This window comes from Sinohyriopsis cumingii, chromosome 15 (assembly GCF_028554795.1).
Source record: "Sinohyriopsis cumingii isolate HCF-2022 chromosome 15, ASM2855479v2, whole genome shotgun sequence".
Taxonomy (NCBI): Eukaryota; Metazoa; Mollusca; class Bivalvia; order Unionida; family Unionidae; genus Sinohyriopsis; species Sinohyriopsis cumingii.
In genome coordinates this window covers 146,781,573-146,799,759 of record NC_142975.1, presented here as the reverse complement: position 1 = coordinate 146,799,759, position 18,187 = coordinate 146,781,573, and the positions used below count along the sequence as shown (strand labels likewise).

Below are 18,187 nucleotides of genomic sequence, written 5' to 3'. Positions count from 1 at the left end.
AACAAATAAAAAGAAAACTGCTTTACATTTCAGACACAGATTTTATTCTTTGATAACAAAATGTGACCAAATGCTGTTTGTATCTCTCTGGAGTTATTTCCCATTACTTCCTTGCCACCAATGATAAACCTGCTGTGATGCATTGCTGAAGTGTTTTCCGATAGGGTCTAATAGTTTTGAAAATGATAAAACTCTAATTTGCTGGGACAGATTAGGTTCAGTGAGGTGAATTTCTATAAAGTGGGTGGGGAGTGAGCCTGTTGTGCCTTAAGTGAGTTTAATCTTCTAGACTTCAATTGCGGAGCAAGTTTGGTGTATAATAAAAAGAACATTTTCTTTTTCTACGTGATTACCAAATACATTTTATCTTGTGTTACCAAAAAACCATATACTTTACCTTGTGACTTACCCACTTGTTAAAATATCACATTTTGGGTACCACACGATATCCATTATTTATGTAGGAATAGAAAATATCCTCTGCATCTTGCATTAAGTGATGTCATCAAATATTATTATATGTGTTACATATAGAAGAATTATAACGTGGGCATATTAAACTAACACAGTCATGTGATAATATGATTTCTTTTTCAAGTTTAATTATATATCTTCTGACTTTTCGTTAGTTCACAGTAGTCAGTAGTGTATTTGCCAAATTTTCATGACAGTTTTTACCGATTATTTTATATGACAGACCTTTTAGTTGTCATAACAAGATACAAAAGAAATTACACAATTAAAGTTTTGAACAGAAATATATATAAAAAATTGATTTTCCAAACTGTGGGCAAGAGAATTTCAGGCATAATGAAACTGGAATATTGTATAAAAAAATTGAATGTAACACACGCCACAAAAATTTCTAAATTTTTGTAGATGATGGGAGAAATGTTTTTAGAATGATGGGTTGGGAATTAGTGTTGTCAGTTTGTCAACATAACAGTAAAAAAGGGAATATGTATAACATATTGGAAATTACAAAACATTTGTACATACTGTGAAGTGTGTTTTTGTTTCTTCACTTAGCCTCCATCTTTTCATTGGTTGGGACATGTAGTGTTAGCCTTATCCATTCCTCTGTTCATATGTCAATCAATCAGACTTTCATTGGGTTTTCAGATTATTTCAGTTTTTCAGCATGGTTGGAGCATACTTGTTCATGAATTCATTTCTGGTCTTAATTTCTTTCATGATTAGTAGATGGCTCTATCTGTTGGCATTGCATTTCATCATCCTTCCAGTTTATACATAGGATTTCATTTGATTTTTGCTATTTATCTCTTTTGAAATTGGAAGGTTTCATTTTCCTTTATGCCTAGATATGGTAGGTTTTATTGTTCAGTATGCATAATAATTGTCAACATTTTCTGTTCTGTAATTTTTAAACAATTACTGCAAGAGAAATTGTTATTTTCCTGTATGTTTAAACAGGTGGATATTCCCCTGTATTTTGCTGTGCTTGGCAGAGATCCCCCAGTGGACAAACAGCTGTTGATAAACACCATTCCACACAAACCTGTACCTGTTGGGCATATCTATTACAAGGTACCCTATAATAAATTATATTGTCACAGTTTGGAGGAAGAATATGATTAGTCTTACAACCAATATGAATTGCTGTCAGAGACATAAATGGTAATGTATATGCAAGTTAAATGTTATTTTTTGAATGCTATATACATTTAAGTTAAATGTTCATTTCTGAAAGTAATGTAAGTTAATGTTTGTGTCTTTTTTGTGCTCTGTATTTGTAAGATTAGTGTTTGTGTCATTTTTAATGCTGTGTACATATTAAATGAACATTTGTCATTTTGCATGATTTGTACATGTAAGATAAATGTCTTTTTAATGCTGTGTACATGTAAGATAAATGTCCTTTTGAAGGTTGTATACATGTAAGTTTAATATTTGTGTACTTTTTAATGCTGTGTACATGTAAGATAAATGTTTGTCATTCTAAATATTCTGTACATGGTGTAATCACAAACTTTGTGAAAAATCCAAATTAAGGGCTTCAGCTGCATTTTCTCTTGATAAATGTTCCTACAGTGGGGTACCAAGAAAAGTTGCTTTAATCATCAGTTTTGCATCAGGTAGACACAAAATAATTTTAACCTCCCAGAAAAAAATCAAAATCATATCTGTGTGATGTTGAAACAGCGATAAGAGTCTTCAGAAATTTAAAAAAGGAAACATTTCATGCTGAAATTACAGCAGTGGTCCAGTCTCCAAGTATTAAGTACAGTATCCAGTGTTCCCCCACTGAGACTCAAACCCTTTTTATAATTAGTGGTTTGATTCCAGTTTGGGGGTCAAAACAAGAAGAAAGGTAGTCTCCATACAATAAGGTTTTCTTACTAGACTATGGTCCTTGACTGAACTTTATGGAATGCTTGCGATCAGGATAAGAAATACAATTATAGAATTTTGGGTCAAAATTTAAAAGGTGGAGGTTATGGTAGGTTAAAAGAACCCCACATGATTTCCAGACAGTAAATTCAGTTATAAGCAAAACACATGAACCAAAATTATGTGAATGTTCTGCACATGGGGCAAGAAAAATACACATTTTAATTTTGTAAACAAAAGATAAAGGTTATAACCACTATGACACAAAATATTGAAAAGGTTTCTGTGAAATAACTGTCGTGACACACTTTAAGATGGCACCAAACTTTATAGAGGGGTTTGCTTGTACGGGTAAGAAATGTGCTATTGATGTTGGGTTATGCTGCTTAAAGATCAAGGTCACAGTGGGCCAAATAAAGACAGTAAGTATATTAAAGCATCATACATTTTATAAGGGGTTTATGGTGTTACCTTGGCTGGTTGATCTGTGTTCTGGTTCATATCTAGTTCTTGTCTTTTTATTCCAGGGTCGTAATGTATTATTTTTCTGTGTCGATAGAGGGGTGGATCCAGATATTTTTGAAGCCATTCTGAGGAAATCATCAGCATACCTTCTGACACAGCGAATACAGGTGAGAGAGATTACAAAAGTTCTAACTCGTACTGCCATTTAGGATAGAATGCAATGTTTGCCTTCACTACGCTGACAGAAAACATCACATGCTACTGCAGGGACAGTTCACTTGAATGCTGCTGTCTCTTTCCAAAACTTAAAATAAACTGCATTGAGAATCACATTGCACAGGGATGCTCTGTTCAGTCTGCCTGCTATTTCAGTAATAATTGCACAAGGAAGCAGGCATTAGGTTCCATGTAGTAATTATTTAGCAGCAACAGCCACTATACAGCGGACCTTTCTCCTAAATGATTCCCTTAATCACCAGCCACCTACTTGGAATTGATGCATTATCAGTCAAAAGTACCCTGCTAAGATCAAAACTACTCTAACATATGCAGCAGCCACCATATTAGTGCAGAAACTGTCAAATTTACCCAACACAAGCAACCACATAATCAGGTTTGCAGATTGAAACCTCACTAGTATTTGTTGATTCTAAATTTAACACATTGACATTTGTTCCAGTATACCAATAATTTTAATCCATACAAAGAGTTATTTGGTTATCCTTAGAGCTGTGTGTTCCCCGCATTTTAGGTTTTGTCACTTTGATAATTACTGGTTGTTATTTCCACTAATAATTATCAGGATGACATTAACTACTGACAAGCACATCATTGTTTAGCTCAAGTCAGCATGACATTCAGTCACCAGATGGTAAAAATGGTCTGCTAGCCTTTATGGCTTTTCTTTCATAGATTACAAAATGTCCTTGAAAGGGTACCAGTCTGAAACCGGTCAATCACATGACAAGCTCACTTCCTTTGCAAAATGCTCAGCATCTTATCTCATCTAATAATGTCAGACTGCCACTGAAAGCAAAACATGCAAAATACCTGACATTCTCAGTTTAGAATAAACTGTGAAAGCAATTCAAATAAAGAGGGAGAGTCTTTTCATAAATACTGTGAAATTTGGAGTCAGAAACATTCATTAAACAGTGTCAGTATACATTGGCAAATGGAATCAACAGTGGTAATTTTAGCCAGATGTTTGTATCCTGATTTTATTGACAAGGTGGTTTTAAGCCATGATTGATGATTATTTATTATTATTTTAAATAAAATTGATATAACATTCCATAACATTACAGCGATATTTATATGAAAATATTAAATATTTAAGAATTATTGATATCATGCATGCTTTATATGTAGTTATTATTCACATCTGTGTGATCCCCATTTGAAAGCCACCTGTGTTAAAGACTGCTTTTCTGCTGCAGAAGGGGTGTCTGTATTGGAGGAGACCAATGTTTACATATTTGGACTCTTTTGTATTGATTAGCTTAGGTATTTACTACTTGCTTGAGTGAGTCGTAACTATTGAGAATTATGCATTCTGCTGAAATTTTCCGTACTCAACCATATTACATGGAGTGGTCAGTTTCATGTTTGAAAAAGGGACCTACCACTCAGTCTGAAACAGTAGCATGATATCACCCTTTCTTTGTTGAAAAGATGTCCTAATCAGAGTTGACTTTGTGGAAGGGATTAAAAGGTAAATATGCACTACCTTGCTGCTGAGTAGAGTGGCCTTTTATCAGGGACTGGCCTTTATTGAGAGGTGGACTTACAAGACCATCTTGTATAGCTGTTTTTTTCATAAAAGTTTGCACACAGGTTATTTCAACATGTTACTATCCACATTTATTTTTAATGAGATATTATCAGTAGTTTCTTTCCAGTAGAAAAAATATTAAAGATTCAACATTATTATCCTTTCTGTTTCAGAAGAACAGGCTGTAATTATGTGATACTGCGCTTGTATGCATGCTTGTGTTCTATCAAGCAATTTGTCTTTCACTGTAGCAAGTTAGAGACCATAAAATATGATTTAGATGGTATGAGGATGTGTCAACAGTTTTAGAATTTTGACCCATCCATCTGGGGTGGAGTTGCGAGACATGGGAGGACCATTTTGCCCAGTATAATTATGCACTTTTCATTTCTTTTAGTCAGTACTGTACAGAGTGCATGGTTATTCATATCTATCCATGGCTCATTGATGATATTGAGTCCACACCCACTTTTTGGGCAAAATTGTGTAAAATATTTAGTGAAGACTTCTATGTCTGATGAAAACCTCACTTTCTAAATTTATACAAGTTTATTATTCTGACTACCTGGTCTTATCATAGAGAAAATAATGTAGTTCTTATTTCTGCATTAAACTTGATGACACTCAACAAATTTAAAATGAAAAGATTGTTGATTACATCCATTGCTAGCCATGGCCCTGGGTGGCCAACTGGTCTAATTTGCTTGACTTTACAGATTACTGATGTCTCATCTATGTCCAATTGGGTTCATTTCTTGGCTTGGCATGTGTTGGTATGTGGGAAGACTAACTTCCTGTTGGTCTTTGGTTCGTCTTGGGAATTTCCTGGATTCTTCTTTCATCAGATATACTGCCATGTGTAACCTATTATGCACTGAAAAACGGCAGTCAGATCCACCAAATCAGGCAAAAAAAAACATTTCTAGCCTGAATAAAAGATAACATGATACATTGCCAAAAGAACACTTTAGAAAAATATTCCATATGTAATGACTCTGTAAGGTAGAAAAGAAATTTTCTGGATTGTTAACAGTGCATATTTCTAAATTACAGTTTACATTGACTTCTAAAGAATGGCAGCTTAATTTTATAATTTTCTGCCACTGCATTTTTAACAGTTAATTAAATTTTCAAACAAAATCTTTAAAATAATTCTTTCAAATCTTTCAGTTAATAGCAGGTCATGTTCCATGACAATGATTATCTAGCAGCTTCTGTAACCAAATACACAGTGAATAAATCAGTAATTATCCTGGCACTCCTAGAGTCTATGTTACTTTATTCTGCTGAAGACTACTTACAAACTGCATATACCCTGATTTACAAGCACATTATGCAAAGGCATATCTGGGTCAGTGCCATTTGCAGTTGGACTCGATTTAATAGCAAGTATATACAGTATGTAATCCACTGGGCATTGTAACGGACAAAAATTTTCAAATCTGAATGTGGGAGGCCTGAAGACATATTTTTATGTTTAGATCTTTTTATACAATACAATTTTACAAGCTCAGCAAGTCATATTTATAAATCAGTGACCTTTATGGTGTAGACACATGTCAAAACATAAATGAAATAACATGTCCCATTTCAGAAAAATGTGACCATTCGTGATTATGCAGAATTTACAGGCAGGACAGACCTGGTATCTCGAATAGATCAGGTAATACAATTAACAATGTATAGTGAATTTTCTCTTCTTTTTTTTTTAAACCTTCGTCTTATTTATACCAAAGCAAAGGAAAAACTACATTTATTTCACTTTGCTGCTCTTAGTCCAGGATTATGGTACTGTAATGTACTGTACAATTTGAAGGCTATTTTGATTTCTACCTTATTACCCAGTTTTAGATTAGTATATTCAGGAGACTGTTGGTTGATTGCTTCTTGCATTATTCTAAAAATGCATGTTAAACTAGGTCATCAATATGACCAATTTTCATGCTATTTGATGTATTGATAATATTGCCTTATTGATACACATATTGATAGAAGAAGTGAAGATTCTATACAAAATTTTACTTATTCTATTCATAAATACATTAATCTTCAGTCATAGATATATTATTATTCCTGAAATTTCTGTTGCTTTGTATCTTGTTCAGTTGGATTGGATTTGGAGGCCTCCACTTTTGGTATGTAACATTGTGAAATATGCTACGTTTTGTTTGATTGCTAATTATTGCTTGTTCCAGCCCACGGTAAACAAAACACCAAACAAAACTAAATGTAGCTTATTCACTGTGTGACACACTGAAAGTATATGCATCCACATGCAGTCCAAACAGATACAAAGTAACAGAGAAACTTGATTTAAGGCATCTGATAAATGGCCAGCAAAATACTGAAATCATACAAGGCAAACAAGTTTGAAATGTCTCCTTTAGTGTAATATATACTACTTATAACTGAATAGTTCTTATTTGCACTGAGAGTAAGTAACTAAGTGCATGTTGCAGCTGTTTTGCATTTGTAAGAAGTACAGTGTGAAAGATTTGGGTGTCATCTTCCCTCCTACATCTGCACTGTTCTAGAAAAGTTTTTGTTGTACAAGGAAATTGCACTATTTCTTATGTTTTTAAGATAACATCATAATTCCTGCCATATTTAAGTGAAGACATACGTACAGTTGGTAATAAGCTGTTTTGAAAGTATTCATGAATTGTAAAATAAAGATCGTGACCAAGATGAGACCTGCATCTAATTAATGGAACAGCCTGAAATTTCTGAAAAGGTTCAATAAAAATCAGTGCTGACTACCAAGTCTGTTTGGAAGAATTTTTCATGCATTAGAATTACATATGAAGAGATGACAAGTCAAGGTCTGTATGCAGTCTGCATGTTAGAAGTATGATCAGTATGTCAACACATCTGAAATGCACCACCTTCAAGTTGATATGTTTATTGATAATGTATTGTATCCTAGTTGTGAAATAGGAATGGTATCAATACATGGCACAGGTGAATTGTTTCACCCCTACAGTCATCATGAAAAGTTTAGATCTCTGTCCCATGGTAGTGTTAGTATTTTTTGGTGAGTCTGTCTGATTTAGTATCATATGTACAAGCATGCTGAATTTGAATGCTAGAAAACAAAAATTCATTGCTCTATATTGAGTCAGTCAAGCCTGGATCCCCATTATGTAACTGAACAATAAGCTAAACCCCATTCCACCATCTTTTCTGGCTTGCACACATGACACCATGTCAGGTGCTAAAGGTATGAAACTAAAATATCTTGGAAACAGGAATGCCAGTCATGAAGTTTTCTTAGTCACTAACCATTATCAGATTTACAGGATTTATCAGTTCAGTATACCTTGCAGTATTATGTTGCAGGTTGTTTTGGATTGGTGTAGTCATGAAGACCCCCGAAATAGAAAGATTCTTGCCTTACATGGATATCATTTCTTACCAGCAACCTTTCAGATTCTTGAAAAGGAGGAAAAAGGAAAGATGCAGAATGGAAATTATTCAACCACATCTTCTTTGGAACAATATGAAGTAAAATTTGCAGTTCTTATATTTCATCATTTTTTATAATTAATTTAGGTGATTTCTTCCAAGATCTCTACCACTAACATAACTGGAATGGTTAATGTGTGAAGTTTTCTTTTTTCTTTTTTACAGGTAGACTTTAGTTTAAACATTTTATATTTTGCACTTTTATTCAAATTGATTTAAAACCACTTTTTAAATACAAGCATGCCTGTATATTCCCACACAGTGTTGAGGCTTTTAGAGGACTCAGAAAGTGTTTTGAGGTCTGAAGGGTGGGTCAATGAGCATTACCTTAACAAGCAATTGTCCCAACGAGAATAGGCTATATTTCATATAAACCTGTTTAAAATTATTTCAAATTCAAATTTGACAAAAAGGAAAATAACATATCATTTATTATACTTACAAAGCAAAAATAATTGGTAGACTTGGCATTATCGAATATCATCACTATGCACAAATGCTCACACTGACATAAACACAACACAGCTGTTATATCTATGAGTGTGTTTGTGCATTTTACAGCGGAATATTTTGTTACTTAGATGCAGTTTTTCCTGCTTTGAATAGCTCAGGTTGGGGTGGGTGGGTTTTTTAGGTAATAAATATGTCATTTGCATTCATCTTGACACTAATTTGAGATTGGATGTTCTAAACTTCCACAAAGATCTTGATTTTTCTCAGCATACAGATGATCATACTGCATCTGTATTGCTGTGAGGCAGTGGCAAGCAAGCTGGGTGGTCTTGCTATGTCAACTGATGTTGTACACTTCAGAAAGACTGATGGTGCACTTTGTAAAACAAATAGATTGATCCCCTTGCTGCTTCACAAAATTAAACTCATCTTTTCCTAAATCACACCTGCATTTCAACATATTATCATAAACAATGAACCACATTTTTACACTATTCTGATTGTTGAAATTAATCATGTTTTATGTTTTATATATGGAGGAAACACTGTCTTAAAGAAGAAATGTTGCCGCTGATCACAAAGTTGGCAATAATCTTCAATGATGGTGGCTTAAATATTCTCATAAAGGCAGTGATGTATAATTATTTTGTTTCTTCAATTTGCATCTCTATGATTATACATAACTCAATCAAATTGGGTTGTTCTACTAAGTGTACTTTACCTAAGCAGATTAGCCTAATTGGGTCTCCACAGCAGTGTTAAAAGGACATGACAGCATTATTCTTGCTATTCTCTGCCATTAAGGTAAACTGTGAAATGGTGGTTGCTTATCTCTGACTACCTTTCCTTTTGACTCTATGATAATCAGCTATCCCAATGATAATTTTACATGGGGTCTAAGTTTATACTGAGCACATGCCTTAGACATGTCAGTTTTAAGATTATTGAAAATTGTGTTTCAAAACACAACCATGTTGGGGGTTGAGTGGCTGGGAGTTAAAAATCATATTAGTTGTATAGCTTGTCATGTTATGGCTGGTGCACTCAGTGTTTGGAATGCAGGTTTTGATATTTGATTAATCATATGCATACCAAGTCATTTCACCAATCCAGGAAATAAAATATCAGAGGAACAAAAACAACAAAAATTTAAAAGTATGACTATATGTAGCATTTTAAAAGAGTATGACACCAATCTCTGTAATGTTACTATTTCAGAATTACTTAAAATACCTGTTTAAATTAGCTTCAAATCATTTACAATAGAACTTGTTCTAAATGAATCAGTAATGACTACAAAATTTTGTTTGTCAAAATATATATCACTAAAAGTTTGTAAAATCAAATATACTGAGGGATGTTCCAGTAAAACATATACCCCCCACCCAGGGGGATGGCACTTCAAAAAAACTTCTTTAGGAGGTTGTGTTTCAAACTATTTTGATTCTGACAGTGGAAGGTTGGTTATGAAAATCACTTCTGTTGTGGGTTGTGCTAACAAAATGAGAAATCACTGGTGGGGTTGTCAGGAAAAAAACCCAGAATATATATTTAAAATCACATCTAACCCCTTCCTAGCAGTCTAACGTGAATAAAACATTGGGTCCGAAAAGAATTCCAGTACATGCAAGTGCACCTAATTTGTACAAATTCGCATGCTTTTAAAGCAGTGATACATGTTCCTCAAATTACGTCAGCATCTTGTACATAAAACATGGGCTTTGTGCAGTATGCAATTGCTATTCAACTTTTAACTTTAAAATTGCATTTTGCGATGTAATTTGAGCTGCCAGTAGAGGTCTCACAGCGCTTGATGCGACATCCAGATTCAGGAAGGCTAACGTTAAAATAGCTGGATACTTTGGTTCGACATGAATGGCTGTTAATCTAAATTTGATTGGTTCATTGGGCCCTGGAACATGCATTTATGGTAGTTTTAACCTTACTTTCATCAAGGAAGTTTTACAAATGCATGTTTCACATAAGGGCCACACAGGAAACCAAAATGGCTGAATCAAAACAGGTTTTTGTCTTCAGACAACATTTTCAGTTTGCAAAGACTGGCTGGTGATAATTATGATGACAATGAATTTCATGTCTATCAGTCTGTTGGACATTGGGAAGATGTCACTGGAAATACCAGTATGTGATTTTGAGCCTGAAATTGATGCTGAGTGTGAATCTAATGTACATGTTGGATGGACAGGATGCCAGTTATATTTATTCAAGATACCCATGTCTGAACAAGCAAACTATGGGAATGTTGTACTTAAACCCCTAATACAGCATTATGGAGGAGAAAAAATCTGGCATAAGAGGCAGCTTTTAAAGCATTGATTCAAGGAAGTGAAACTTTGGCAGAGTTCATGTTATGTAAAAACTTGTATTTTTGGAACAGAGATATCCAAGAGAGAATACCCATGGGGCCATACCTGCGAGATGTTGAAAAATGCACAGTAACTTGTTCAAGCTAGTTATGCATATGTGTTTCAGACAGCAGACAGTGAAAGGGAGTTCTCAGCACAGAATAATTTTCATACACAGGAGGAGGATCATATTAAATTCAGAAACAATCGACAGATTAATGCTCATAGGGAACATCAAAGAATCCCCATACAACATAATTAAGTGTGTGTAGATCTCAAGTTGGCAGAACCACTATGGTAACAAAAGAATAACGAGACTAACTTTCAAATGTATTACCAAATGAAGTACATGCTCTCTATGTGCAAAAATTAAATGACATTAAAAATAAGAAACTGACTGATCTGTGTAAACTCAAAGCAAGATGGATAAAATTTTAGTAAGATTTTAGTAAAAAGAATCTTTTGAGAGCTTGTCTTACTTGTAACTGAAAATAAGTCAGGGACATTGTTTTATTAACATTATTTCCATCCCTTTACAGACTGAGTTTGGAAGACTCGTTACTGAAATCAGCACCTGACTCTTTGATATAGTATTGAATTTACACATTTCAGATTTGTGTAGATCCAGAAAATGGTGCAGCTGTTATGGTTTTCTTTTCACAAAAGCTGTTTTCACAGATACAAATCTGATCATGAGCACTCAAAATTTTAAGTTATTGAATTTTAATATCATGGTGTTTGCACAGGTTTATAATGGGAACTGAATTAGTACAGCGAGTCCTGAACTTTTGAGTTTTGCGCAGAACCAATATGAAATTCAAGCAGAATACATCCAGAAATGTAGAGGTTTTCTATCCTGGATTGAGTCTCCCTGCTGCATTTCACATTAATATACATATTCACAAACAATTGCTCAATTCAAATGCATCATTGAAAAACATTTGTTAAAAATATTTATTAGAGATGGGTGAATATTGCTTGAATAAGTTATAACAGTTCTGGTTGGAACAATGGACATTGTTCGAGAAACTTTAAGTGAGCTAGTATGTAAACTTGTCAGCAGTGTGTGATGCAGGATTGCTCAAGGCTTCTCCATCTCACATGCTCACCATGAAAAATCCATTTGTACAAACTGATGATAACTTTTAGGTAACTATCAGAAAGATGTAATTGACAATATTCAAGGGTCTACAGAAATGACTAGAGTCAAAATTTATCAACTTATACAGCAGTGGCAATAATGGACTAGTAAGGTCCTTTGCTTTTGCTGCTGTTACCACAGTTGATTAGTTGGTTGATTTAGTTTGGTTTGGTTTGTTATTTTGGTGGGTTTAATGCCATGTTTCAGTACATGATAGGTTATACACAGCACCCAATATATTAGGTGGAGGAAGAACCCCAAAAAGACCACCAACCTAAATTGGTTGATCTGTGACATAAACTCACTCTGTGAGATGTGCAAGTGATCTGTAAAAGCAAGCACCATAGTGCACTTGGGCACATGGAGCCTCTGTTGATCTGATGTTTATCTCCAACAGCCATAGTCATTTAGACATGAGACATCAGGTTTTGGTAGATCATTATGGCCTTAACACCATTTTCAGATGAAGAGTATGTATGGCAGCCTGAAGAAAATCCAAGTACTTTTGAGACACCAAACACCACTTATGTAGAACCACTGACCTTCCACAAGTAACTGGCAACATTCTCATTTACACACTGGAGGCAAATAATTACATGACAACCATCTTGTACCACTCAGCCATGGAAGTCCCTCAGATCTGTATCACATGACAAGCACCTTATACCACTCTGCCATGAAAGCCCTTCAGACCATAGGTATAAGTCTCATATGAAAGACTAGAAGTTGGAGATAGAACCTGTGACAACTGGATTGAAAGTACAGAATGTTATGGCTAGATCATCAGTGATGATGATGATGCCGTTGACAAAACAGCTAACTGAAGTGACATTGATTTTATGAGTACTCTGGGGAAAAATGATTCCTTGACATTCAGCCATTTTTAAAAATCTAATTTATGAGATAAAAATGTTTGAATTGCTATATTTCTTTTTTTTAAAACTTTATATTAGTCTTGCAATAAGGCATAAAAATAAGACGGAAATATATGTTCTTACAAGAAATGATATAGTTAAAAGTAGGCAGAAATAATGAAACATCACTTCCACAGGCATTAATGTTTTTTTTCTGACAAATCTTGTATTATAAGTTTACCAAAACATTTATTGAAAAAAATAATAACAAGGAATCATAGCATCTGACCACACATTTAAAGCAATACATGATCTATTCTAATCAAAAGCAGCATGCCTGAGAACAAAGAAAAATAGCCAAAAATACTGGTCACTTTAGTAAACACACAGATTAGTAAAGATGCAAATTCATGATTTCTGTATTAGAATAGAAATCCCTATTATAAAGTCTATATTCATAGACATTAAATTAGTAGGTATTAAGGGTCTGATTAATGACATCTTCAAATGATAAGCCACCAACAAAATTTGTGACTTCACAGTATCAGAGACATACATGGCTGACAGACAAATAAAGAAAAAGACAAAAGATTGATTATAATGAATGAATACAAATAAAAATATGCATTAGATTATATGAGCTATAATAATTCAATAGATTACATCCAGTCAGCTGTCATTTAAATTGCTTCCGTCACCCATTCACTAACCCATAGCCAGAAATTATGTTTAAAAAAATATGCTTCTGTAGGTGGCATTGTTTTTCGACAAAAACATATCTGACGGTGGATCATATTTTTTTAAAAATTTTGCTTCGGTTGTGGGTTGGTTGAATCTAAAAGTACCTTCCCCCTGGGGGTATATGTTTTACTGGAACAGCCCTGAAATTGAAATTACATAAATTGTTTGTTATTTTCAGAAATGACTAGATCATAGTTTTTATATACATGCCATGGATTCACTTTATTTTAGTTGAAAATTTTGCAGTAATGAAATTTTTCCCAGTGAGATCCAACCACGTATTTTCTTTTCTTCACAGTATCATAAATGGCAGTTTATAAATGCTATTGAAGAGAGTGATAGAGATGCTGTCAAAGAACTTCTGTTCTGTAGAGACCTGACTTCAGAGGAGTTTTTGGACTGTATAGCAGACTGCAGGCTCCAGGTGAGACTGTTATATTTTCCCAAAAGGTCATCTCTAAAGCACATCTTCCCAAAAGGTCATGTCTAAAACCCAATCACCTATCTTCAAAGGTTTATTCTCATTGTTAAAACTTGTCAAATTGGAACATCGATATTTATGTTACCTTTTTTTGAAAGACAGAAAGTATGTAAAATTAACTTTATATATCAGTTGATCTGCATTCCATCCTCCCAATTTTTTTACTGTCTTACTGTTGATATGAATTAGCACTGTACTGGATAACACAGGTTGTAAAATGTGAAATGTTCATCACCTGAAGACTGTTCCTGACTACCTGGTGAAAGTAATATGTTTCAGAGAGTAATCATAAGTCTCAAAACTTTCATGACTCTGGACAAGTGATTTTATTAAAAAATATGTGAAGAGTGTGCATGTATGTTACTGTATATTGGATTTTGCTGCAATACATGCACTATATATGGATATACTGTCTGCTTCATAGTACAACACTGACAAAAATAAACAGGAACTGTGCACAAGTCATCTTGTAGGTGATTCCAAATGCAGTGAATTTAACTTGATTTAGAAACATACTCAATAATTCAAATGCACTATTGCAGCTTTAGAACAGGAAAAATGTTTTACCTTGATGTGACAAACATGCTGTGCTCGACCTGAATTATTAGTATATCTATGTACAGGTTGTTACCAGAGATGAAGTATGAAAGCATCTTGGGATCAATGCATAATTAGGTCATTGTGACTTGCTTATCAAAGTTTATTTTTGAAATTGCTCGTGAATGCCAACCAATGCAACAGAAAATTGGATATTTCTCGTATGCTCCATCTTAATATGCCTCTCCCTCAATTATTTTTGAGCAGTGGATTCACAAATATTGATTACAGCATAAGCATGAATATGAGATAGTGAGGAAAACAAAATTTAGTTAACATTGACAGTGGGTGGTGGCAGTAGCAACTTTAATTGATACATAATAATTATAATCTCCTTTGTCCTATATAAATATTCATCTAATGGATTTTAATATTAATGGATCTTAGATAAGAAGTAAAACAAAGTTAATAAAAAATAAGATAACAGCCTTTTAATATAAATCAAGTTGACTTGCCCATGCAGTACTCAGATTTGTGCATCAGTCAAATATGAGTTGCTACCCTCTCAGTATTACACCAAGTGTATCCATTGTAAGCAAACACAAATGAACCAAAGCCTCATAGCTCCATAAGCTACTGGATTGACACACATCAATATTGTTACAATAATCAATTCCTCAAGATAATGGTTTTAAATGCCTCTAATTGTTTGCCACTGACCAACAGGAAACTACTGGTAAGCTTTCTCAAATGCCACATTGGCAGAACCAAGACCCAAACCCATGCAGACAGGGATGAGACATAAGTGTTTTGTGTAAAGATGAGCACCTTGGACCATTCAGTCACCCAGTGCCCAATTGAGACTTGAAAAATTGTTTTTGTGATCTCAAGACAGCCTATTCTTGTGACCCAAGTAAGCAACATTGTACAATTGAAAATAAATTATCTGACCCAAGTAAATAACATACAAATTCTGATTAGTTACTTACTCATACCAGCCTGTACTGGAAATTTAAATTGGAATTAAATAAAGAAAAATGTACCAGTTTTCTTTAAAGAATTTAATACATTTACAAGCAAAACAAGCTGGTACACTTAGCATTTTGAAATAGCTTCATCACTCACACACACACACAGAATCACAACCAGATATTGAACAGAACTAGAAATGTGTTCATGGAATACAGATACCCCACCAGGGTGCGTAAAATGACCGTTATACAATATCTCACAGATGGATGGAGAAGCAAGGTTAATGCTAAATGTTGCTGCAAATTTCTTGGTAGGATTTAAAATTATGTATAATTTCTGCCTTAAAAAATTCATAAAGAACAAAATCAGAATTGAGTTAATATTCACTATCATTTATAATTTTGTGATGAATTACCACTAATTGTCACTTTTTGTTGTACAGTAGAATACATTACAGATTACTCCTATTTCTCACTATTTGTTGGACAGTAGAGCATAGTGCCATATTTGCATGGGCAAGTCAATATATTCAAGCACATCTGTTAGTTGAATACATCAACTCGCCCATGCAAATATGTTGACCATGCTACTAAAGAAACTCCTATTTGATTCGAAATTTATAAATCAGTGAAGGGAATGACAAAGTTTTGTGCAATTTTGATACCCTTGAAGCTATTTGTTTTAAAATCAGTAGTGGGGTACAATCGGAAAGGTGTGCAAATACTACAGTTATTGTGTATGATCTTGGCATTCCTGATGATGGTTGACAGCTTTGTTTCCATGCTACTTCTAGCTTTAACATTTTAAGTACCACAATAATCATGACTGCTTTTTCATGATTTCATTTTGAGAGTAAACTACCATAATTATTTCTATGGAGTACAGTAATTACTTCTGTGGAGTTCACTGATTCTATTGAGTACACTAATTACTTCTATGGAGTTAACTAATTCTATTTAGTACACTAATTACTTCTATGGAGTTCACTAATTCTATTTAGTACACTAAATACTTCTATGGAGTCCACCAATTCTATTTAGTTCACTAATTCTGTGGAGTTCACTAATTCTATTTAGTACACTAATTACTTCTATGGAGTTCACTAATTCTATTTAGTACACTAATTACTTCTATGGAGTTCACTAATTCTATTTAGTACACTAATTCTATTAAGTTCACTAATTCTATTTAGTACACTAATTACTTCTGTGGCAGCCAATGTGGGTATGTGAGAAAGCTTGCCAGTAGCATCTCGTGGGTCGGTGGTTCTTTCCGGGGTTTTCCCGGGTTCTTCCTCCACCATTAATACTGGCCGCCATGTATAGCCTATCGTGTGCTGAAAAATGGCATTAAACCCCACGACAACAACAACAACAACTTCTGTGGAGTTCACTAATTCTATTTAGTATACTAATTACTTTTATGGAGTTCACTAATTCTATTTAGTATACTAATTACTTCTATGGAGTATACTAACTACTTGTATGAAGTACAATCTGACTTTAAAGAAACTTTGTTGCTGATCTTGAACAATCCAATTATCCTAAAATAAAGATGACTTTAGCAGACTCGTGCAGTGTAATGAAGTGTATATAGGTGTCATTTTATCAACAAGCATTTTTTATTTACCTAATTTCCATTGAACTGGATTGTTTCATTTCATGAATTTGACTTATGCAAATTAGATGAATGGACTTTCACCGAGAATTGCTTAAAACAAGCAGATGCAAAATCAGACTAACTTTGTCAGTTTATTAAGTAATTTGTGGAATTCAAGTTGTTTATCTCAGACAGTCCTTAACTTTTAATTACCTGTATGGACATTAACTGTACAGATTGCCCAATGGTAATAGTTTTCCATGATTGTTATGCATGAAGCTGTGCAAATCATTGTTTATTGTTTTATAAGCTGTATGTTAAAGGCAGTGTGAGAAAAGGTCTCCCTCATTGTTTACAAAGATTTATTGGAAATTTTGTTTATATAAACATTATTGTGTTGAGAGTTTATGAGTTAAAATTTGTGTTTTTGTGTGACATGTATATATGGTAGCTTATTTGACATTACTATATGAATGAAAATACTTTTTTTTACCTTATGAGTGATTCCTTTGTAATTAAAACTAATGATTTGTTAATACTAGAAATAAGTGGGAAAAGTAAATAAAGAGTTCTGATGTAACAGGTGCAAGAACTTCTTACATATGCCTTTTGAAACTAAAGTAAGGTACAGGTTACTAATTATAGTCTTTGACTGGTATTTCAAAGCAATGAAGGACAAACAGAATATGATAAAACATTCTGGTACATTTTTAGATGAAAGCTTTCAGCAATAAAATACTGTATTAACATATGGAAGAAAACTCAGAATATTGTTATTATTCTCAATTTCAAAGAAATACACAACTTTCAGTTTTGATTGAAAACTTCCTCCAGTATGTTAATTTTAATGTCCCACTATGAATTATGAATGTTGAAGGGTTAGAATAATGCAGTTTTGTTTATGGATACAGCTTGATGAGTACAATGCCAGATACCTTAATTACATAATTATGATAATTTGGTATTTGTGCTCTGTAAAACCATTTC

At 33.7% G+C, this 18,187-nt stretch overlaps 1 protein-coding gene across 2 annotated transcripts in view; it reads left to right on the top strand.

Annotated features, from left to right (window-relative positions):
• Positions 1-18,187, top strand: part of LOC149783008 (uncharacterized) — a 108,505-nt gene that overhangs the window by 67,786 nt on the left and 22,532 nt on the right. For both annotated transcript variants that reach the window (XM_089934578.1, XM_089934579.1), the window contains 5 exons: positions 1,435-1,548; positions 2,880-2,984; positions 6,186-6,254; positions 7,931-8,095; positions 13,910-14,035. In XM_089934578.1, coding sequence (XP_089790704.1) covers positions 1,435-1,548; positions 2,880-2,984; positions 6,186-6,254; positions 7,931-8,095; positions 13,910-14,035 — 579 coding nt within the window. The remainder of the gene's footprint in view (positions 1-1,434; positions 1,549-2,879; positions 2,985-6,185; positions 6,255-7,930; positions 8,096-13,909; positions 14,036-18,187) is intronic.